We start from the raw sequence: 24,128 nt of genomic DNA on the forward strand, positions 1-24,128 counted from the left end.
TGGGTCCTGTACCTAACCTACATTACAGGAGTATGCCATGAATTACTGGAAGAACAATGGAGCCCTGGCTGAGAAACTCATTGTTGGATTCCTAGAATATGGACACAATTTTCTCCTGAGCAATCCCTCCAATAATGGAATTGGTGCCCCTACCTCTGGTGCTGGCCCTGCTGGACCCTATACCAGGGAGGCTGGGTTCTGGGCCTACTACGAGGTCAGTAGATTGGCTGTCTAGTGCTCTGTGAATTTCACACCCAACATTGTACATAGCCTTCAATTTAGGATCTCCTGGATCTGAATGTTCACTTTGCCTATTACCTACCTGTAGTAAGCAGTTTACTCCTGGTGCCGTATGTTTGGAAAACATACTTCTATGTTTAGTCCAAATAATGTTCCTATAAGCAAAAGATTATGCTACTAAGAACAGTTACATTACATATAAAGAAACAAAATGAACATATTTATCATTCTACGGTGGATTCCAAAATTCTAGTACTAAAGCATGGGTAAAAAGAATTTGACAAATAACTCACTCTTCGAATGAAGCTCAGTGGTACAGCATTTACCTAGAATGCTAACAGCCCTGGATTTAATCTCTAGCTGCATAGGACAAAATGAAGTAGGATCATGTTGTACAATAGTTTTTGTGAAAGATTTTCCCAGGCTTGGTTGCTTGTTCCTTTAATTTGAACATTCAGGAAGCTGAAGCAGGATAATTCGAAGTCCAAATCAAAGCATAGACAGTCTACCTTAAAAGATAAGACTAGGGGTGTGATGTAGCTCAGTGACAGGGTCTGTACTGAGCAAGTATATATCCTGGGTCCATCGCCACCACTGCCATGATGAAAACAACTCAATATTTTTTTTGCTACTAACAAAACTGAATCATAAAATTGAGGTAGCTCCAACTGAAGATAAGAAAGGAAAAAAAAAATCAATGTTTTCTCTCTTTCATGGAATTAATATGTGAAGGGTTTAAATCTCTTGATGTTTAAAAATTTGCACCTTCCTGAAAAATGGAGCTACTGAGGTCTGGGATGCCCTTCAGGAAGTGCCCTATGCCTATATAGGCAAAGAGTGGGTTGGCTATGACAATGTCAGGAGCTTCAATGTCAAGGTAAGATCAGCTCCTTGGATTTTCTGACATCACAGCATCAAGGCTCGGGAAATCAAATTAACCTTACACCTTCAATCTTTAAACAGACTCAGTGGCTTAAGCAGAACAATTTTGGAGGTGCCATGATCTGGGCCATTGATCTTGATGACTTCACTGGCTCTTTCTGTGGCCAGGGCAAATTCCTTGTGACCTCTACTCTTAACAAAGCCCTGGGTGTGTCCACAAGTAAGTGATGACCTGAGTATGCAGATGGTGTGTTTCTAATGTCCCTTTATCAATATAAAGGCAGGCTTGAATGCTCACCACCATTGCATGGGGTAAACTCTTTCCATTCCACTCCCTTGTTCTTGCCCAGGTGATCTTTCCTAAATCTCAACTTCTAAGGGAATTTTGGGAAACCATACCTAACGTTGGAGTGTGTGGGAAAAATTTCCTAGGACTTCAAAGTTTGTAAGAGTCTGCAGAAATTGTGTTTATTATTAGCATCCAAATCTCTCTGTGTGTCCGTTAATGAGTGTGTGTGTCCCTCATTCAATGTCCTGCTTAACCTCCTGGAAGAATTAACAGGAAGCCACACCAGTGTTCATATTTATCCACCTCTCAGGGATTGTTACCATTTTCATAACTGTTTCCAGAATTTTTTTCCTCAGAGGTATTATATTCAGATCTTGAAAACATTTGCATGTGTCAATTATTGAATGCCTTAGATGACAAAGGAGACACAAATGAAAAGTAGGACTTGATCCATACTTTTTCTTATTTCTGATACGTAATTGTCTTTGAGTCTCTTCAGTTGTGAGATTGTCACTAATTGCATCTTCTCCTGGGAATAATGTACCTAGTTTTCTTTACTTACACTTCAAGTTCATGGCCACAGCATGAACACCCCTCTACTCTCTCTATTTTTATTTTTATATTTTAGGTTGTACAGCCCCTGATGTGCCCACTGAGCCTACGGAGGCAGTGACTTCTCCTCCAGGAAGCAGGAGTGGGAACTCCGGAGGAAGCTCTGAAGGCAGCGGATTCTGTGCTGGCAAAGCTGATGGCCTGTACCCTGTGGCCTATGACAGACATGCCTTCTGGCACTGCTCCCATGGAATCACATACCAGCAGCACTGTCCGGCAGGCCTTGTCTTTGATAGCAGCTGTAATTGCTGCAACTGGCCATGAACCTGACTCTGTCACACTTTTCCAAACTTCTGTACTTTCCACTATGCCTTGACAAAGACATCTTGCTTCCATCTAAAGCTATGTAATAAAATCAGCTGCCAAAACATGAGTGTCCTTGATTTTTATGATTTAGTGTAAAACTTTTATCCATTTAAATATCAGTTCTGTGCGTGTGAGAAAGAGGAGAGAGAGAGGGAGAGAGAGACAGAGAGAGAGAGAGACAGAGAGAGAGAGAGACAGAGAGAGAGAGAGAGAGAGAGAGAGAGAGAGAGAGAGGAGTTGAGGTAAGGAGTGTGATAACATGTTGCTGCCAAGAATACTACATTTTCTTCCCTCCCATGTTAATGTGCATGATAGCTTAGACTCTGGAAGACATCTGAAGCTTGGTGATAGGTCAGTACCCTAGTGACCATTTTTTCCAACTCCAGAGGATTCACAGTGCTGCTTACATTGCTGAAGAATGATTCAAGACTTTCTCCTATTACTGTTGGGGATATGTTGCTGTTCTAGCATCCCTAGAGTTGGAAACAGTGGCTAGATACATGCCATGGACCTCTCTTTGATGTCTGCCTAGCAAAGAGACTTGCAGGTGCCTTTATCAAGAGTATCAAACTAACTCCTAATGATTTACTGTCTCTCTAAAGCTTCACAAGAGGAGCTTTGTTCATCAGTAGATGGCAGTTAACACAAAGACTGGTCAATATGGAGAAAATAAGAAACTGTGGAATTCTTATCCCTAATTGGGATATCTACACCACACCCTGAGACTCAGGGAGAGAAAAGAACCCCATACCTTTGTTGGTAGGATTGAAACCTTGTATCACCACTAGGGAAATCAGTGTGGAGAACTCTCAAAATGTTGGAAGCAAATCTACCATTGACCTATACATAGCACTCCTTGTCATATGCCCAGCGGATTTGACATATATTTTTTTTTAGCCATGTACATTTTTGCTTTATTTCCAATAGGCAGGAAATAGAAACAACCTATGTGCCCTTCAACTGATGTATGGATAATGAAAACTTGGTAGATATATATCATGCAATATTATTCAGCTGCTGAAGAAAAATGAAACTATGAACTTTGAAGATAAATGGATGGAACTAGGAAAGACCATATTGTGTGAGGCAACCCAGAACAAGAAAGACAAACATTGCATGTTCTCTTCTATTGGAGACTTCCAGCTCCAAATCTTCAGATACACACATACACACACACACACACACACACGCACACACACACACACACACACATCTTAGGTAACAGCAAAAACTAGAAAGGTAAAAGGGGACCACTTCTGGGGTCTCAGGGTTGGGGAGCAATAGAGAATGGTATAGTAGGGTACAAGTGACCGGATCAGAGAAATGGGGAGAAATGAGGACTCTAATTAGGAAAGGGGGATGGAAATAAATACAGAATAATGAGGATAAAATAATGTTAAGGATGTCTGAAAAAGTAATAATGAATAATACTATCAACTATTTACCTAGAATTCTTATAATAGACACATCGGTGGACAATATATGAATAAATTTATAGATATAAGTGTACATATATTTATAAAAATTTCTCAACTTGTCTGACAATGCTTCTTCTAAAACCCCAAGAAATTCTAATAAAAACCCCAACACCAGGCATGAGCAGTGCTCTTTTGAGTTGTTAGTCAGGGTTGTCTAAGAGACTCACAAAATATTATATGCTACTGCTATTGCCCTTGTTGCCCTCCAAGAGTAAGTCCCTGTTGCTGAAGACATTTTACACATCAGACACAGGACACAACTCACCTGAGTGTCTCCTTCCAGAGGACTAGCTTACATTGTACCAGAAGATGCCATACAAGCCTCCAAATGACACAATAACCAACTGCAACACCTATGAATCATAGTAATGACCAACATTGTACAATAACCATAAGGTGCGGTAGTAGCATGCATATCTTGGTAGTAACTATTAGCTCTTTACTTGGCCTTAAGGTCCACCCAACAAGAGGGAAACAATTCTTGGTACTAGTCTAGTACCAACTGTCTAGTGCTAGTAAATTCATGGATCCTGGAGGAGAAACTTCTACCACCACATTACTAATCAGTAAATTCCTAACTGCATTCTAAATATTTGTCTCTGTACACACAGATAAGTGTAGTTCTCACCCTTTAACACAGAAAGTTTTCTTTGCAGCACTAGGAGCCCATTACAGAAGTCTACAACTGATTAAAATGTAGAGTTATGGAACCCAGACTCAACGGATGTATCTATCAAAGAATTTTTGAACCCAAGTCTTAGGGATCATTTCAGAAATGTGGTGGAAAGATTTTAAGAGCCAGTGGATCAAGTGGCTTGCTGTGAGACTGTGTCTTCTAGTAATGTCAGAAGTTACACCTACAGTCTTACATGATGGCCAAAGCATGAGTTGAACTAGGACAACAACTATGGACATTCCAAAGTGGAAAGGCAAAAGCCTATGGTACCTCTAAACAGCATAAAGCACTATAGGAAGTAAGGGATGCTAAAAGTAGGAGGAATAGTCTTCTCCAGGGAGGAGCACACAAATTATTTATCAAATGCCAAATACTACTGAAAACATACATATAATTGCATTATATACTGAGCAGGTTATACTCAGGAATTTATATGTTTTTACATATGCATATATGCCATGCAACAATTAATAAAAATAGTACATTTTAAAGAGAGCAATGAGGAGTATTTAGTAGGATTTGAAGGACAGAGGGGAAGGTGAAAATGATGTAATAATATTATTTCTCAAAATAAAAGAAAAACACTATTTTGAGATTCCATCTCACCACACTTACCATGGCTATCATATAGAAAACAAATGACAAGAAGTGCTGAATATAATGTGGGCAAAGAGGAACCATCATACACAGTTGGTAAGGAACACAAATTGGATCATCCACAATGTAACTCAATATGTAGGTTTTCAAAAAAAGATAAAAACAGAACTATGATATAACCCAACCCCACCACCAGACACACACCCAAAAGATTCAGTCGTACTGCAGAGACATGCCCACTCTCATTATTTCTCTATTTCAAGAAGGTTGGAAATGAAATTAGCCTAGATGTCCACCAGCTGAAGAATGGGTAATAAAAATGTGGCATATACAATGGAGCATTTGTAGAGACATGCATATAACTGGAAAATATCGTAGTTAACCTAGGTCCAGAATCATGAATGCCACCTGTTTTCTCTCATACACAGATTTCACCTTTTGATTTTTATATTTGTTCATTTAACATGTCTGCAAGATATTCATCAGTATGGCTATAGGATAGGGTCATTTCAGGTTCCCTTTCCTCAGTTGCCCAAGGTACTAGCTGGGACATCTCCCTGGACACCTGCGAGCCCCTCTAGAGTCAAGTCTCTTGCCAACCCTAAGATGGCTCCCTTAATTAGGATATATATTTCTCTGCTCCGGTATCCACCAGAGGCCAGGAAGCTCTAAAGGGCCTCTTGGGGTTCGTAAGAGTTCTTAGAAGTAGATAAGCACATATAGTAGAACACATGTATTATAGAAGTACAGAGAGAAATTCTGCAAGTAGATAGGTTTAAACTAGAATGATGTGGGGCACGAGTCTGAGAATATAATGTATGTGGTGTTTGTGGGGGCCTACATAGGAGAGAAGCACAAAACAAGATTTAGGATATATGAAAAGCCACCTGGAAATATATTACTTTGCAAACTAATAAACATGATTTTTTAAGGAAAGAGTTTTAAATCAGGTGTGTGTGGATGATGCCATAGTTATATAAACAAAAATTCCAGTGCTAAGCATGGAATACCTGGGTATGGATGTTAATTAGGAAGGTCCTTGTAATTCCCCAAACAATTTAAGTTTTTGCAATTGCTCTTGGATAGTTAAACCTTATTTCTGAAGGAGCTAGATCCTTATACCTTATTGCTGAGAAACTAGATAATTTGACCCTATTGCTGAATGAACTGGATAGTTAGACTCTGTCGCTGAAGGACTAGATAGTTAGACCCTATTGCTGAGGACACTAGGTAGAACTTTTTTTGCTGAAAAAAACTAGATACTTAGACCCTATTGCTGAAGGAAGTAGATAGACCATATTGCTGAAGAAACTATATAGTTAGACTTGGAGAGGTCAAGTTGGAACTCATGTGAAAGTTTTCACCTTTTATGTTGTGGAAGGTGCTGTGTAGGCTTCTGGTGAAGAAGAGCCAATCATTTTACAAGGCAGTAGATAAAGTGCACTAGAATACTGATGTGTCAGGCAAGGTGCTCTTATTTGTAGAGCAGTGAAGTGACTGCCATGGAAGTAACCAAAAGCTTTGTGGTCGGATATGAGGGCTTTTTGCCAGAGGGAATTTATATCTAGTGCTTTAAATATATGGACTTAAGAGCTTGAAGAACATATTTCTATTGTTCTGCAAAATACAAATGGTGTCAAACTGCCTTCTATATATTTATAAGTATATATTAGTGTTATTTTAGGAATAGTGGATACATCTTGGCTAAAGAAGAAGCTGATTAGGAATGATCAATCAGAATTAATTTCCAATCCTTAAAGTCTTGAACCAATTTTCTTTTTTTTAAAAAAATATTTATTTATTTACTTATCATGTATACAACATTCTGTCTGCAGACCAGAAGAGGGCACCAGACCTCATTCCAAATGGTTGTGAGCCACCGTGTGGTTGCCGGGAATTGAACTCAGGACCTTTGGAAGAGGAGGCAATGCTCTTAACCACGAGCCATCTCTCCAGCCCTCCAATTTTCTTTATAATTATTGCTTGAAGTCAATCCTAAGAACAGATATGGGCAGAATATTTAGGAAGCATCTCCAAAAGGGGTAAAGTTTTTTAGGTACTTACTGTGCATTTTACATGTGGAATCTCCATGAAAGCGAGATTTTTAAAACAGCAATAATTTTCAAAGATTTTTTTTGTTATTTTTTTATTATTTATTTTTATTCTTTTTTAATTATAATTTCCACCTGCTCCCCGTTTCCCATTTCCCTCTCCCTCCTCCCACATATTGCCCCCTCCCCCCACTCCCCTTCCCCTATCCCCACTCTTCTTCTCCTCCCCCCACTCCATTCCCCCTCCCTCTCGATACTGAAGAGCAGTCCAAATTCCCTGCCCTGCGGGAAGACCAAGGTCCTCCCACTTCTATCTAGGTTCATGTTTACTTTGCAATAAGAGCCTTCTTTAGTGCCAGGTACAAAATATCCACAAAATGAAAATTAACTTCAGTATATGAAGAGGTGTTTCTCCACACAGGGAAGTGCCAAAAAAGGTATTAAGTCTAAAGGTCACATTTAATGGATGTCCTACATGCCCTTCCTAAGGAGACATGGTGCTATTCATTTGACAAGAGGAAGGAAAGGTGATGACATTGATGACAGAATTAAGCAACCAAAGCTGATGAAGAGATCTATGAATTTAATGATTAGTAATGTACACATCTTAGATAAACACTGTCCATTCAGAAACCCCTGTGATAAGTTGGCACTCAGATGGTATAAAAAGCCATTCATGGCCTGCTTGAGCAGTACTGAAGGCACCATGGCCAAGTTCTTTCTTGTTGCTGGTGAGTCTGTAGCCTTGCCTTGTGTCTGTCTTTCTCAGGCTCTCTGAACCATTACACTACACCTCTATACTTTTACTTCCTTTCTTCTCACTGCAAGTGTTCTTCTTTCATACAATCAGTCTTTCTCTTGTTTTCAAAGCTCATGCTACTAGCATGGCCACAAAAGCAAGTGTCACTAACTTTCAATAATTGTCTTTCTCTTTCCTGTACCATCCAGTCATTTTTTCCATACTTATCTTCCTGTACCACCTGTTTTAAATGATATTACGTTCATTTATTTCTTTGTGACTTGGAACTAACTCCTTTGGAGGTAAAAATAGCATGATCCACGTAGAGTCAAGCAAGTTATCTTTGCTCTGCTTTTTTTCAGGATTATTTCTTATTTATCCTTTATAGTCTTGGTTAGGTGATGATGACATACGTGTCCCTCTGAGACAGTCAATCTAAGTGGTGGATGAAGTAATTGTTTAGACCCAGTTCCCATCTAAAGCTTGCTATCTGCTTTAAATTTGTGCTTCAGAAACTTTATTTTTCTTCAAAGACTTTTCAAAGGGATACTGAAGCCCAATGTATAAAAGAAGCAGTGGCCCACTTCTCTTGACAGTGTTCAAGCTTGTGGTTCCAGTACTCAGGTGACACAGGCAGGAGGTTCTCCATGTCAAGGCCAGATTGTGCTGTAGAGTGACGTGATGCCTAAAAGACAGTGCTCTACTGAAGCCAAGGAGCAGCTTCTGGAGGCTTGCATCGTACATTCTCTAGGAAATCTTCTCTGCAGATGCTTCTAACATATTCCTGCTGCTTGACTCACTTCTTTGGAGGATGTCTTATCTGTTGAAGTCCTGAGCTCATATCAGCTCTGGAAATGAGACACATCTGATGCACGGTCACTGAGTGCAGTGAATTTGGAGCAATTTCAGTCAGTGCTGCTTTGTAGATAGTAGACTTCATACTTCTAAAAATTATGACTCAGAGTGGAGAAAAGGGTGATGGGTATTTTTGATCAACTGGTAAAGTGTAGATCAAAGAATGTTTACTGAAAAGTTCGTCCTTTTACACAAGTCACAACACATGGCAAGCAGGATGAACCATAAGGCTCTAGAGTTATATCTGAGAGGATTCAGACAGCTGGTTCAGAATACATATGTACTTTTCTCTCACTAGGTCTGGCCCTTCTGCTGAATGTTCATCTGGGTAAGTCATTAATTCAATGTTTTATTGTTGACAAAATGATTAGCTACCCTAAAACTTAAACACCCGAATTTACATAAAGCGATTTTCTGATTAATATAGTTAAAAATACACCCTGTTGAAGTAAGACTTCCTTCTTTGTGGGACCACCAGCTCCCCAATATTGAAACTGAGACTTACTGTTAATTATGGGAACTTGTCCTTTTGCTTAGGCTTGTTACCAACTAATTCTATAACTTAAATTAACCTGTTTTTATTAATCTATATTCTACTATGTGGCGTTTACCTGTCTCCCCTTCTGTATGGCTGACCCATTCCTCAACTCAGTGGCATTACTCTTGCAGGTAGATTCTAATGGCCTGAGTTTCTCCTTTTGTCCAGAATTCCTGACTTTCCTTTCCTGTCTAGTTTTTGGCCACTCAGATTCTTTATTAAAACAATCACAGTGACACATCGTCAGATTATGTACAAACATCCAGCAACAAACAAGTGTTACTCTATTTGGAAAATAAAACAAGAGATAAAACAAGAGAGACAGAGACAGAGAGAGACAGAGAGATAGACACAGAGAGAGAGAGACAGAGACAGATGGGTTTGTTTTGTGTAAGAGTAGACTTTTAGCTCAGATGTTACTACTATCCTCTGTACCCTGACTACTTAAGAGTTATTAAATTCTCATTCACTGAGCTTCATGGGACCACTGGACTCGAAGAACTATGAGTATTGTATCTTAGAAGAAGTCTAAGATTTTCCAAACTCTCAAAGAGAATATATACAATTTCTTAACTCATCTGCAGGAGTGCTCAACTAGTCACCTCCAGCTGGAGATCAGGTTTATAAGGTGGGTGGGTGGGGGCGCAAGCAAAGTGCAAGCTTTCATCATAGTTAAATGATATCTATAATGGATCATCATCTTTATTTTTGACCACCACAGGGTCTGCCTACAATCTCGTATGCTACTTCTCCAACTGGGCTCAGTATCGGCCAGGCCCGGGTCGTTTCACACCTGATAACATCGACCCTTGCCTGTGTACTCACCTGATCTATGCTTTTGCTGGGATGCAGAACAATGAGATCACCACCATAGAATGGAATGATGTAGAGTTCTACAAAGCTTTCAATGGCCTCAAAAACAGGTAAAAGAAAGGGGTAAATCTCTAAATTAGAATCATTTGGACCAGTTGTTGCCAAATCCCAGTTTCTTTGAAGATATTCCTCAAAATTGACTAAAACAAGTCAACATTTATCTTCTATCTTTCTATATGTCTATCTATCATCTATCTATCTATCTATATCTATCTATCTATCTATCTATCTATCTATCTATCTATCTATCTATCTATCATATATCTATCTATCAATCAATTATCTATCTATCTATCTATCTATCTATCTATCTATCTATCATCTAGCTATCCATCATCTATCATCTTTTACTTTTAAAAATTAATTTTAAGAATTTGTATAATGTATTCAAATCATATCAGTACCTTCTCAATCCTCCTCAGATGCTCTATCTTTCTCTACCTATACACCTTTATGTAGTCTAATTTGTGCTGTCTATATATTTTTGAGTGTGCGGGAATTAACTGGAATAATGTTTGCCTACAAAAAGTCAACTACTCTCCCAGAACCTATCATTTGGCACCGATGCTTCAGATAGAGATGTGACCTTATGCCCACTCTCTCTTTCCATGATGATATTTATTCTGGCTTGAGATATTGGATGTCCTGTGCAGGGTGTTCCACCTGCAGTGACATGTATTCATATGTGCAACTTTCCTGTTATTTCTGGAAAACACTTTTTACTCTAGTCCACCATCTCTGCTTCTTTCTATCCCCTCTTCTGTGATATCTCCCTGTTTGATTTATGGCCTGGTCCACATGATGAAAGTCATAAAGGCATTATTGTCAGAACCAAGAACCTGTGGATAGACAGGTTCTTTTGATTTCTTGTTGATACAAATGGTTTTCAAAATATGATACAATGCTATGAATTGTAGGCCCTATCTTGTAGAGATAAGCTCTGAACTCATTGTTTCTAACTCACTCAAAGTTTGTATTGCAACATCTCTTTAATCCTTTCTTCCCCTGCTTAAACATTATAACTTCAGAATCATAGTTTTTTGCTTTATTTTATTATATTTTATTTTGTCATGTTTAGCTATCTTTTAGAGGCTTATTCTTTTCTAATAACGGAAAGGGAGTGAATACAGAGAGAAGATAAAGGTGAAGGAGTGGGAGTGTGGAGGGGGGATAAGCAATAATCAGGGTATGTTGTATGAGAATGCAATCTATTTTCAATAAAATAAAAAAGATAAAATTCTGCCATCTACTTCTATGAGTTCAAATATTTTAGATACTTCTTATAACTGGGATCTTGTATTATTTGTTAATCTGTGCCTTGTTAGTTTAAGTTAACATATCTTCAATTTAAAAAATTTTGTTACAAATGGCTGATTTGACTTTAAGCATTGCATATATGTGCTTCGTCTGTATAGCCACAGAGAGTATCTAATTTAAAAGGGATAAGACAAAAGGATACAGTCTTCCAAAGAAAAGAAATATAGTTTTATAAAGAGATAAAAGGAATATAGAATAGGAAGATTAACTCTGGGAGGGGATAGTGGGCCAAATAAAGGAGAGAATAAGGGGAGTGACAACCTACACAAAAGGCTTTTTGACAAATCGTATGGAAACATACTACTATAGAGATTATATATATATTAGATTACATATAATATATATATAAAGATATTTTTCTTTTAGTGAAGACAGATTCTTTTATTTTACAATATATCAAAATTATAGTTTCCCATTCCTCTTCTCTTCCTCCTTTACCTGGCTAAATGTGTTGAACAGTTGAGATATCATATGCCCCATTATTAGGAATCCTCATGAGGGTTATCCTTACAGATTTGAGGAAATTTTCATTTTATTAGGTTCCTACCCAACGACCCAAAATTCCCCTCCCTCTTCTAACTGTGTTATTGGGACTTTTTTCTCCTACCAGTGAGGTCCCAAAGCATGGAGACTTTCTTAATTATGAGAGCTCAGTCAATAACAGGCTGGTTTCTAACTAGCTTCTAGAACTTAAATTATCCCATTTCTATTAATTTGCATGTTGCCACATGGCCCTCGGCTTGTTAACTCATCTACATGACTTTCTTACTCTATGTCTGGCTGGTAACTCTTCCTTTCTTTATCCCAAAATTGTCTCTGCCCTGAAAATTCTGCCTACCTGTTGGCCATTTAGCTTTTTATTAAACCGAGCACAGTAACTTATCTATACATATATCTCACAACAGAGACTTCTCAATTATGAACACTTGGCCAAAAGAGTAGGCTTGCTTCTAACTAGCTCTTAGAACTTAAGCTAACCATTTCCATTAACTTATGTGCTGCCACATAACTCATGGCTTGTTACCTTATCTCCCTCATCACCTACTTCCTCTGTTTCTTCTGGAAACTCCACCCTTCTTCTTCCCAAAGTTCTTTTTGCCCTGAAAATTCAGCCTAGCTATTGGTCACTTAGCTTTATATTAAACTATTTACAGTGACATATCTTTATACAGAGTAATCAAATACTTTGCAACACAGCTGTCTCTTCCCACACGCTTCCTCTCTACCCCACATCTCTCTTACATGATTTCTCCACTCCCATCTTCAACCTTAACTTGCCCACAAAACCTATTCTATTCTCTGTCTCAGGGAGATGCCTGCACCTACCGTAGAATCCTCTTCTTTACATAACCTCTCTGTGTCTATGGGCTGTAGCATGGTTATCATTTACTTAATTGCTAACATCCCCTTATAAGTATATAAATCCTTTATTTTTCTTTGTGGGTCTGCGTAATCAGTGCGATTTTTCTAGCTCCATCCATATGATGCACATGTTGTGTCCTTTTCCTAATTCCTTTATTCTATTGTAGTGGAGTAGCTTTAATTTTATGCAATTCTAGTGCTCATTTTGCAGTTCCTACCCATGCAGCAGTCACAATGTAGCAGTTCCAGTCATAAGAACTCATCCCCCTACAGAGATCAGTGCTTAGTGAATCTATCATGGACCTCTCCTCATGTTCCCTATATTTCTTCTAGTAGTTTTATAGCTTTGAGTCTTATATTTAGTTAGTTTTTTTTTTTTAAATTTGGTAAGAGGGATGATTCAAATTAATTCTTCTGCTTGTGGGCAATACTATATCTATTAAACTCTGATACATGAGGGTGATGCTTCTGGTCCATGAGCCTCAATTCAAGTACCAAGGATGTAGATAACTTTTATACATATTATTCTAATATTGCCTGCTGCAGTCAGTATTAATATATATTACATTAAAATATTAAATTATTTAAAATAAAATAAAATTAAGTTAAATTAATAAAAATTTTAAAATGTGTGTTTGATGATTTGTTCTTTTCTGTCTTTGTGTAATGACCCAGGAAACTCCAAATCATTTTTACACACTGCAAGAGGAAACAAGGAACAGAGGATTTTAAAATTAGACATGTTTGAGTTCAAGAATAGAAGAATTTGCTGTATTTTGATAGCATTCTTTTTGTTTTTTTTTAAGTTTTTATTTTATTTTTATGTGTGCATATGTGTGTGTACTTGTATTCAAGTCCAGATGAATTCGGGAGTATAAATACAACATTCGATTCCCTGGATTTGGAATTACAGGTCATTAGTTGTGTTGTAAGTCACCTGATGTGAGTGCTGGAAAACTGGAGTTTGATTACTGCAATACCAACATGTGCTCATAATGTCTGAGCATCTTCTCCAGCCATTGGTTATTTTCATTAAAATTATGTGGGTATCTTGATAAAAATGTTTGTCTTCACCCTAAAGCAGAGGTTCTTAACCTGTGGGTTGCTATTCCCTTGAAGGTTGAATGCCCCTCCCACAGGGGTTTCCTTTTTTATTGTTTTTCTTGAGCTATACATTTTTCTTCACCCTCTCCTTCCTCCCCTTCCCTTCTACCTTCTCTCATCACCCCACACTGCCAAGTTACTCAGGAGATCTTGTCTTTTTATCCTTCCTATGCAGATCCATGTATGTCTCTCTTGGGGGTCCCCTTTGTTGTCTTTGTTCTCTGGGGTTGTGGGCTGTAGGTTGGTTTTTCTTAGCTTTCTGTACATAATATATTTGTCTTTCTGGGTCTGGATTACCTCACTCAGTATGACTTTTTCTAGATCCACCCATTTGCCTGCAAATTTCAAGATGTCATTATTTTTTACTGGTGTGTAGTACTCTATTGTGTAAATGTACCATATCTTCTTTATCCATTCTTCAGTTGAGGGGTACATAGGTTGTCTCCAGGTTCTGGCTATTATGAATAACGTTGCTTTGAACACAGTTGAGCACCTGTCCTTGTGGTATGGTTGAGCATCCTTTGGGTATATACCCAACAACAGTATTGCTGGGTCTTGAGCTAGATTATTTCCTTATTTTCTGAGTAATTGCCATAGTGTTTCACAAAGTTGTTGAACAAGTTTGCACTTCCATCATCAATGGAGGAGCAGTCTTGAGATAATTAGAAATACCAAATATTTTCATTACAGTTTATAATGGTAATATTACAGCTAAGAAGTAGCAATGAAATAACTTTATGTTTGGGTGTCACCACAACATGAGGAACTGTTTTAAAGGGTCACAGCATTAGGAAGGTTGAGAACCATTGCCCTAAAGTAATATTGTCAGAATCTTAGGGGAAAGGCAAATAAAGCTTTTCATGTCCTCTCACTACCCTTGCACTTGATTCTTATGATTCAGACATTTCATAATCACCATTCCCATCTATGTCTGTATAGTCAAGTCAATTAATTTATATTAATTTTACATAGTGTAATAAAGTAATTCAACACTTTATCTGATGGAACAGCAAGGAGGTAATTATGCTTTTAAGTTATATATAGTACAAATACTGTTAGTACAAGACAATAAGACTGAAAAGTTGTTTAATTCTGATTTCTCTGAGAGGCTCTGACCTCATTTATGGTGGTAATGAAGTTCAGTAGTGGAAGAAAATACCTCAAATAACTCTCCAGCAGACAGTACGACACCAACACTACTCTGAATAGTTTTAGAAGACCCAATGCTATAAACAGCAATGCTATTTTAAATGGCAGGAACCGTGAATTTAAAAATTTCTCTGTCTTGTTTTGCTTTAAAGGAATAGCAAATTGAAAACCCTCTTGGCCATTGGAGGCTGGAACTTTGGATCTGCCCCGTAAGTTTTCTTTAGATAAACAATTGTTCATTAAAAGCAATGTAGTTCAAGCATGGTCCTTGTCTTTTTAGATTTCAAAATTCCAGATGCAAATTAAGGGCCTCCATTAAATTAAGGTCTAACTTAATATATTGCCATGCAAGTTCATTAATTATTATCAGAAAATTTTAGGATGATTGTTGTGGCTTTCCTAGGATTAAATTTGGATGGATGCTTTGGGATGTCAACCTCTCTGAGTTTTAGTTGCTTGCTTCGGAAAAAGCCTCTTCATAAAGTATATTAAAGACACAAGGTCTGATGAAGGTTGTGTGTATCTTTTGTCTGTCTTCCTTAAAAAGAAAAGGAGATCACATATGTGAAGAAGACTTACTTGAATACACATGAACTGGGGGCTTTTATGAAGACACAACATTGTCTGTGAACTAAGTTGGTTAAGTATTGAAAACAATAAGGGCCATTTTAAAAAACCATCCGGGTTGGGAGTGGGGAAAGATATAAGCTAATGTGGTTGCTGAGGTCCTGTGACTGGCAAGAGTAATGATTGCAAAGAGAGAACCCTGGAATGTACTTTAATTCTCAATCAGGTCCCGGGCAAGAACTGTAAGCTGAACTGCAAACTGTTTTTATTCTTGTGTGTAAAGAATGTCAAGATCTTATTCTGCCTTATTTTGGTTTCTCTTAGCTTCACTGCCATGGTCTCCACTTCCCAGAACCGCAAGATCTTCATCAATTCAGCAATCAAATTCCTGCGTCAGTATGGGTTTGATGGGCTGGATCTGAACTGGGAATACCCAGGCTCTCGTGGGAGTCCTCCTGAGGACAAGCATCTCTTTACTGTCCTGGTGAAGGTGAGGAAAGTTGTAGGAGGTGGTATCCTTATAACTGAAAATCTATTTTTCCCAAGGAAAACTGGGTGCTTGCAAACCAAACATGTCTTAATATTTATGGAATATTAGCATAGTAAAATCTGTATGATACCATGTATTCCTTGAATAAGCTATATATTGGGACATTACTCTATATGTTTTTTCCAAACCACAATTCATTTCATCTTGACATTTACTATATGATATATGTTCACTAAGCATTATGGTCTTTGTTTTACAGATAAATAACTAAGGTACTGAAAATATGTAAGTAAATTGAACATCACACAGATAGTGTCACAAATACCTGTGTTGTCTGTTTCTGAGTCATTGCTCAAAACTGTCTATTGTTATTGAGGAACCTATGCTATGTGCAAGTTATTTGGTAAAAGCAAAGCCAAGGACAATGCAGAATCTTGACTTTAAAGAACACATAGCTGAGGAATGAAGCATAAGCAATAGCTCTAGTATATTTTGATAAATACTGATGTAATAATGGTCTACAGACTCCAAAACCAAGTGAGGAGTTACCTGATTCAGCTCTTGGGAAAAGTCACAGGGAGCTTTCTAGGTAAACTGTTGCTGGATTTCACTGAGAGAACTTGGTGTTATCTAATTCAGTGAGGGTGGAAATCACACAAGAGAAAAGAGATTTGTGTGTACAAGTGGGGAACGAGTTTCAAGCCTGTGAGAAAAATAGGTGGCAAGAATCAGATCATGTGGAGACTTTTATATTAAGTTAAAGAATTCTAAACTTACCCAAGGACAATGTAGATCTTTGAAAGATTTCATGGCCAATAAATATGACAAGGCTTGAATTAACTATGAGTCATGAATTGGGAGTGCAGAGGCAGGATAAAGCAGGAGTTCAAAGAAGTTAAGTGAAGCAAGAGGTAACCAAGGCCCCCTAGTGGCCTTAAGACTGATGGAAGAAAAGAATATGCAGAGATCTATAAAAAAAACAAATATCAGTAAGAATTGGCTTTGAAGTAGAAAGGGTCCCTAGTTTTTTGAATTTGAAGACTAATTTTATTGTAGTGGAACTGGTATAGATAAGAAAAATTATAAGATTGTTTAATTTAGCTTCAAATATGAATATGTCACACCTGGAATAACCATAAGGAATTGAATAAATACCAATCTACAGGAAAGAGCAATGAACACTACTGAACTCATCAGTAAGTGTATATAATTGTCAAAGAAAAATGAATGGAATGATAAAAGCAACCGTGATGATGTTGTTCATACTGTGGAAGAAAACAGTAGTGAATAAATTGACCCTTTACATCATAGCAATAAGAACACCTGGCTTCTTTCTTTCTTTCTTTCTTTCTTTCTTTCTTTCTTTCTTTCTTTCTTTCTTTCTTTCTTTCTTTCTTTTTGCACATTTGGAAGTAGAAGCAGTGATTAGAGGTCCACAAACAGTATAGCAAAGTAGGCTGAATATTGGAGTTGTTTCTGTTTTGGAGAAGTATTTGATGTTCAAGAGTGAATATCTTAGCATGCACTTTCTGGGTGTGTAGTTTCCACCGTGTAAATGAGTGAAGTCCTGATGACACACCTACTAAACACATCCTTTCCTGTCATACAATCTCTTCTAGGGAAATCAAGTCTGTAAAATTGAGGGACACAAAAGTTAAGGTAGTCTTGGTTGATCACAGTTGCATCCTAGGCAGTCTAGGGTGAGGTAGTATTGTGGTTTTGTCTGGCACTTCTAGTTAGCAGTTTGGCTGGAAACAAATTGTTTTCGTTTTGAAATTTCTGGACCAAGCTTGTGAAATTATCCTGTCCATTTTCTGACATTTCAGTGACCTCACCACAACATGGGTTTCATATAACAATGTAAATTATTTTCTACATCAATTCATGTATCAGGTGCTGCAGAACAATCCTTTTCTACACTATTACTCTCATTTGCTAATCAAAAGCTGGTTTGCTGCTAGCTAGCTGGGCAGGAAGATTTTGAGTGTGGGAGCTGGACTAGGAGCATTTTGGGAAGAGGAAGGACAGACACAGAGAGTTACCAGAGATAAGCAAATGAGAATGTTGACCTAAGAAAAGGTACCAAGTCACACGGCTAAACAGAGATAAGAGTTATTTATTAATGAAAGAGTAAGAGTTAGTAACAAGCCTGAGCTATTGTCTGAGCATTGTTGAATAATATTAATCCTCTGGTTTGGCTATTTGGTATTAATCAGTTGGGATAGGATAACATCTGTTTACAATCAGGACATCAACTGGCTTCACTATAACTTCAATTTTGGACTAGCAAGATGCCTTAGCAGGTAATGATTTTTGGCAAAACATGAAAAACTGAGTTCAAATTTCTACAGCCCACATTAGGCCAAATGCAGTAACACACAGCTGCAATCCAAGGCCTCCTATAGATATGGGAGGCAGAGACATGAGTATCATCCAACACAGTAGCAAAGAACAAAATGAACTGCCTTAAGGTAGGTAGAAGGTGAGACTGGCACCTATATTACATACATATATGTGGGCTGTCATTCTTCAGACACTGTCCACCTTGTGACAGTTTCTCAGTCACTAAAAATAATGAGTGGTACAGGCCAGTTGGCCAGTGAACCCTAGAATCTTTCTGTCTCAGTTTCATCAACACCAAGATTAACAAAAATGTGCCACTTTGTTTTGCTTAAACATTTTATGTGTGTTCTGTGGGAATTGAACTCTTGAACCTAGGTCCTTCTGTCTACCTGGTAAGTACTTCATCCACTGAGATATTTCTATAGGCCCACTTTAGTTTTTGTTGAATAGTTCCAAAGATCAGAAATAACATTTTTCTTAGTTGAAACATTAGTACTATAAATTATAACATCTAATTATTGGCTGAAGTTCTGCTCAGTGAAGTAGCAGAGAATAAAACCACCGACATTACAGTGTCTGGGTTTACCTATTGAAGACAGACATAACAATCTGCTTATATTCTTCTTCTAGTAAAATATTTCATTTTTTAAAACTATAACCTACACAGCAATGTTCAGAGGTATCCCTGGAATGCTCTGGTGATGCAAATAATGCCATTATCAGAGCTCAACTCAGTGTTCCAAATACATGAGAGTCATACACAATGCAGGTGAACTAACATCTGTCACTGAGTTGGACCTGTCACCTAGACATTGCCCCTTCCCCACTTGCTAATTCTGTACTTTATTGAATGATATGTTGGTGTTGTAAGGTGTATGAAAGCAACTTTCTATACTGCTGACAACTAAATAAAGGGCACCAATGAGAGTGTAGCTTCAGCATGGTGTGATATGGGACCTAGGAACTGGTTATGACCCAGACATTAACTTTCTCTGGTATTCTATTGAAAATTTCCAACTGTCATGCATATTGCATAGCTGTAACTTTTAAAATTAATATCATCTGTACTATTGACATTATTAAGATATTGATAGAGTAATGTCAGTCAAAAATAGTTGAAGTACTTTAGAGAAGAAAGACACTGTGAAAATATTCACTTATTTTATATATATGTCTCTGAAACTAAATTCAAACATGCTTGCCTTGTTCTATAGGAAATTCATGAAGCTTTTGAGAAGGAGGCTAATGAGAACAACAAGCCCAGGTTGATGATAACTGCGGCTGTAGCTTCTGGCATTTCCAACATTGAGGCTGGTTATGAGATCCGTGAACTTTCCCAGTGAGTGATGTACTTATTCTAAACTTCTGTGGGAACTATTAAGCACTGCGGTGGTCAGTCTAGAGATGTCTTGCACTCAAAAGACATTGCTTGTGTACTTGCTTTGGAAAAGCTGTTATTGTCTGCATAGATATAAGAAACAGTTATCAGAAATGATTTTAAATCTTACTACCTGTCAGGTACCTAGATCAAATCCATGTCTTGACATATGAGCTCCATGGCTCCTGGGATGGCTACACAGGAGAGAACAGTTCCCTCTACAAATACCCTACTGACACTGGCAGCAATGCTTACTACAATGTGGTAAGACCCAACAGGAATACAGATTGGGGGTAAAGTAAACCATATGGAAATAAGGTCCCCAATTTACACAAGTTCAGCAACTGTCCAATTTAGATAAAGATCTTCTTAAGTTACAGGCCATATTTCATGAACTATAACTTCATCAAAAGTTTTTGAAAAAAAAATCAAGAAATAAATCCATTGGTTATTAACATCGTATAATATGCCTGGGAGCTAATATAATTAAATACTGACCACTGACTGTTTGGGTCCTGTACCTAACCTACATTACAGGAGTATGCCATGAATTACTGGAAGAACAATGGAGCCCCGGCTGAGAAGCTCATTGTTGGATTCCCAGAATATGGACACAGTTTTCTTCTGAGCAATCCCTCCAATAATGGAATTGGTGCCCCTACCTCTGGTGCTGGCCCTGCTGGACCCTATACCAGGGAGGCTGGGTTCTGGGCCTACTATGAGGTCAGTAGATTGGCTGTCTAGTGCTCTGTGAATTTCACACCCAACATGTACACAGCCTTCAATTTAGGATCTCCTGGATCTGAATGTTCATTTTGCCTATTACCTACCTGTAGTAAGCAGTTCACTCCTGGTGCCGTATGTTTGGAAAACATACTTCTATGTTTAGTCCAAATAATGTTCCTATAAGCAAAAGATTGTGCTACTAAGAACAGTTACATTACATATGAAGAAACAAAATGAACATATTTATCATTCTACGGTGGATTCCAAAATTCTAGTACTAAAGCATGGGTAAAAAGAATTTGACAAATAACTCACTCTTCGGATGTAGCTCAGTGGTACAGCATTTACCTAGAATGCTAACAGCCCTGGATTTAATCTCTAGTTGCATAGGACAAAATGAAGTAGGATCATGTTGTATAATACTTTTCGTGAAAAAATTTTCCCAGGCTTGGTTGCTCATTCTTTTAATTTGAACATTCAGGAAGCTGAAGCAGGATAATTTGAAGTCCAAAACAAAGCACAGACAGAGTCTACCTTAAAAATGGAAGACTAGGGGTGTGATGTAGCTCAGTGACAGGGTCTGTACTGAGCAAGTACATGTCCTGGGTCCATCGCCACCACTGCCATGATGAAAACAACTCATTTTTTTTAACCACAAACAAAACTGAATCATAAAATTGAGGTAACCCCAACTGAAAGTAAGAAAGGAAAGAAATCAATGTTTCTCTTTTTCATGGAATTAATATGTGAAGGGTTTAAATCTCTTGATGTTTAAAGATTTGCACCTTCCTGAGAAATGGAGCCACTGAGGTCTGGGATGCCCCTCAGGAAGTGCCCTATGCCTATAAAGACAACGAGTGGGTTGGCTATGACAATGTCAGGAGCTTCAATGTCAAGGTAAGGTCAGCTCCTTGGATTTGCTGCCATCACAACACCAAGGCTCAGGAAAACAAATTAACCTTACACCTCCGATCTTTAAACAGACTCAGTGGCTTAAGCAGAACAATTTTGGAGGTGCCATGATCTGGGCCATTGACCTTGATGACTTCACTGGCTTTTTCTGTGGCCAGGGCAAATTCCCTCTGACCTCTACTCTTAACAAAGCCCTGGGTGTGTCCACAAGTAAGTGATGACCTGAGTATGCAGATGGTGTGTTTCTAATGTCCCTTTATCAATATAAAAACAGGCTTGGCATGCTCACTGCCACTGCATGAGGCATACTCTTCCCATTCCATTCCCTTGTTCTTGCCCAGGCGACCTTTCCTAAATCTCAACTTCTAAGGGAATTTTGGGAGTGTGTGGGAAAAATTTCCTAGGACTTCAAAGTTTGTAAGAGTCTGCAGAAATTGTGATTATCTTTAGCATCCAAATCTCTCTGTGTGTCCGTTAATGAGTGTGTGTGTCCCTCATTCAATGTCTTGCTTAGCCTCCTGGAAGAATTAACAGGAAGCCATGCCAGTGCTCTTATTTATCCACCCCTCTGGGAATGTCTCCATTTTCCTGTTTCTACAATTTTTTTTCTCAGAGGTATTATATTCAGATCTTCAAACCTTTTGCCTGTGTTAATTACTGAATGCCTTGGATGACAAAGGAGACACATATAGAAAGTAGGACTTGATCCACACTTTTTCTTATTTCCTGATATGTAATTGTCTTTGAATTTTTTTCAGTTGTGAAATTGCAGCTAATTGCATCTTCTCCTGGGAATGATGTACCTAGTTTTCTTTACTTACACTTGAAGTTCTTAGCCACAACAGGACCACCCCTTTATTCTCTCTATTTGTTTATTTTAGGCTGCACAGCCACTGATGTGCCTCCTGAGCCAGTGACTTCTCCTCCAGGAAGCAGAAGTAGGAGCCGGAGTGGGTGTGGGTGCTCTGGAGGCTGTGGATTCTGTGCTGGTAAACCTGATGGCCTGTACCCTGTGGCCTATGACAGACATGCCTTCTGGCACTGTTCCAATGGAATCTCATACCTGAAGCACTGTCCAGACTGCCTTGTCTTTGATACCAGCTGTAATTGCTGCAACTGGCCATGAACCTGACTCTGTCCTGCTTTTCCAAACTTCTGTAATTTCCACTCTGCCTTGCCAAAGAATCTTGCTTCCATCTAAAGCTATGTAATAAAATCAGCTGCCAAAACATGAGTGTCCTTGATTTTTATGATTTAGTGGGAAACTTTTCTCCATTTAAAATATCAGTTGTGTGTGTGTGTGAGAAAGAGGAGAGAGAGAGAGAGAGAGAGAGAGAGAGAGAGAGAGAGAGGAATTGAGGAGAGGAGTGTGATAACATGTTGCTGCCAAGAATACTACATGGTTTCCTTAATTTTTATGATTTAGTGGGAAACTGTTCACCATTTAAATACCAGCTGTGTGTGTGTGGGAGAGGAGAGGAGAAGAGAGGAGAGGGGAGGGAGAGAGGGAAAGAGAGAGAGAGAGAGAGAGAGAGAGAGAGAGAGAGAGAGAGAGGACAACATTATGGAGCCAAGAATCCTGTGTTTTTCTATTTTCCCATGTTAATGTGTGTGATACACATCTGAAGCTCAGTGATGGGCCAGTAGCCTAGAGACCATTTCTCCAACTGTAGAGGTTACACAGTGCTACTTGCATTGCTGAGGAATGATTCAAGACTTTCTCCCATTCCTGTTGGGGATATGTTGCTGTTCTAGCATCCCTGGAGTTGGAAGCAGTGGCTAGATACATGCCATAAACTACTTTTTGGATGCCTGCCTAGCAAAGAGACTTGTAGGTGCCTTTATCAAGAGTATCAAACTAACTCCTAATGATTTAGTTGTCTTTAAAGCTTCACCAGAGAAGCTTTGTTCAGAGGTAGATGGCAATTAACACAAAGACTGGTCAATATGTAGAAAATAAGAAACTGTGAAATGCTTATCCCTAAATGAGATACCTACATCACACCCATCCTCCTGAGAGTCAGGGATAATCATAGAAAAGGTTCTCAAAAGATTGTAAGAGTCATAGTTAGTGGATTAAAAACAAGAAACAATGATTTTTGGATACCACAAGACATATGCACATATGATGTCACAAAAGTTGTGACATTATGCACAAGAACAGCAATCCAGTAAGCACCCTCCATAACTTCTACATCAGTTCTTGCCTCCAGGTTCCTGCCCTGTTTGAAATTTTGTCTGACTTCCTTCAGTGATGGACTGTGATATGGAAATATAAGCTAAAGAAACCCCTTCCTCCCAAGTTATACTTAGGTTACAGTGTTCATTGCAGCAACAGAAACTCTAAGTCAATCTAGGACCAGGATAGTGGGGTATTGCTGCGACAAACCTGATTATGTCATTTTGGGAAGGATTGTGGAAGGACTTTGGATCTTTAGGCTACAAAAGCCATTGAGTGTTAAGAGCTCAGTGACCTATTTTGTGGGAGCTTGGGTGATAAGAATGTTGAGAGCAATGATAGAGGTATGGGTTTTAAAGATTCAGAGAGATATTTAAAGAGTATCAGGGCTATTTGTTATTTTGAATTAAGATTCTGTGGTTCTGATCATTTGGGACTGAAAAATCAAGAGACCAGCAGTACTGA

General features: G+C 38.4%; 1 protein-coding gene across 1 annotated transcript; it reads left to right on the top strand.

The window, feature by feature from the left end:
• Positions 1 to 7,837: 7,837 nt before the first annotated feature.
• On the top strand, positions 7,838 to 22,610 carry LOC130889654 (acidic mammalian chitinase-like). The gene is made up of 11 exons (XM_057793526.1): positions 7,838 to 7,862; positions 9,024 to 9,053; positions 9,985 to 10,186; positions 15,221 to 15,277; positions 15,960 to 16,125; positions 19,683 to 19,807; positions 19,987 to 20,110; positions 20,384 to 20,569; positions 21,350 to 21,469; positions 21,556 to 21,694; positions 22,366 to 22,610. The coding sequence occupies exons 1-11, from the start codon at positions 7,838 to 7,840 to the stop codon at positions 22,608 to 22,610; spliced, it is 1,419 nt and encodes a 472-aa protein (XP_057649509.1).
• The last annotated feature ends 1,518 nt before the right edge of the window (positions 22,611 to 24,128 follow it).

This window comes from Chionomys nivalis, chromosome 18 (genome assembly GCF_950005125.1).
Source record: "Chionomys nivalis chromosome 18, mChiNiv1.1, whole genome shotgun sequence".
NCBI lineage: Eukaryota > Metazoa > Chordata > Mammalia > Rodentia > Cricetidae > Chionomys > Chionomys nivalis.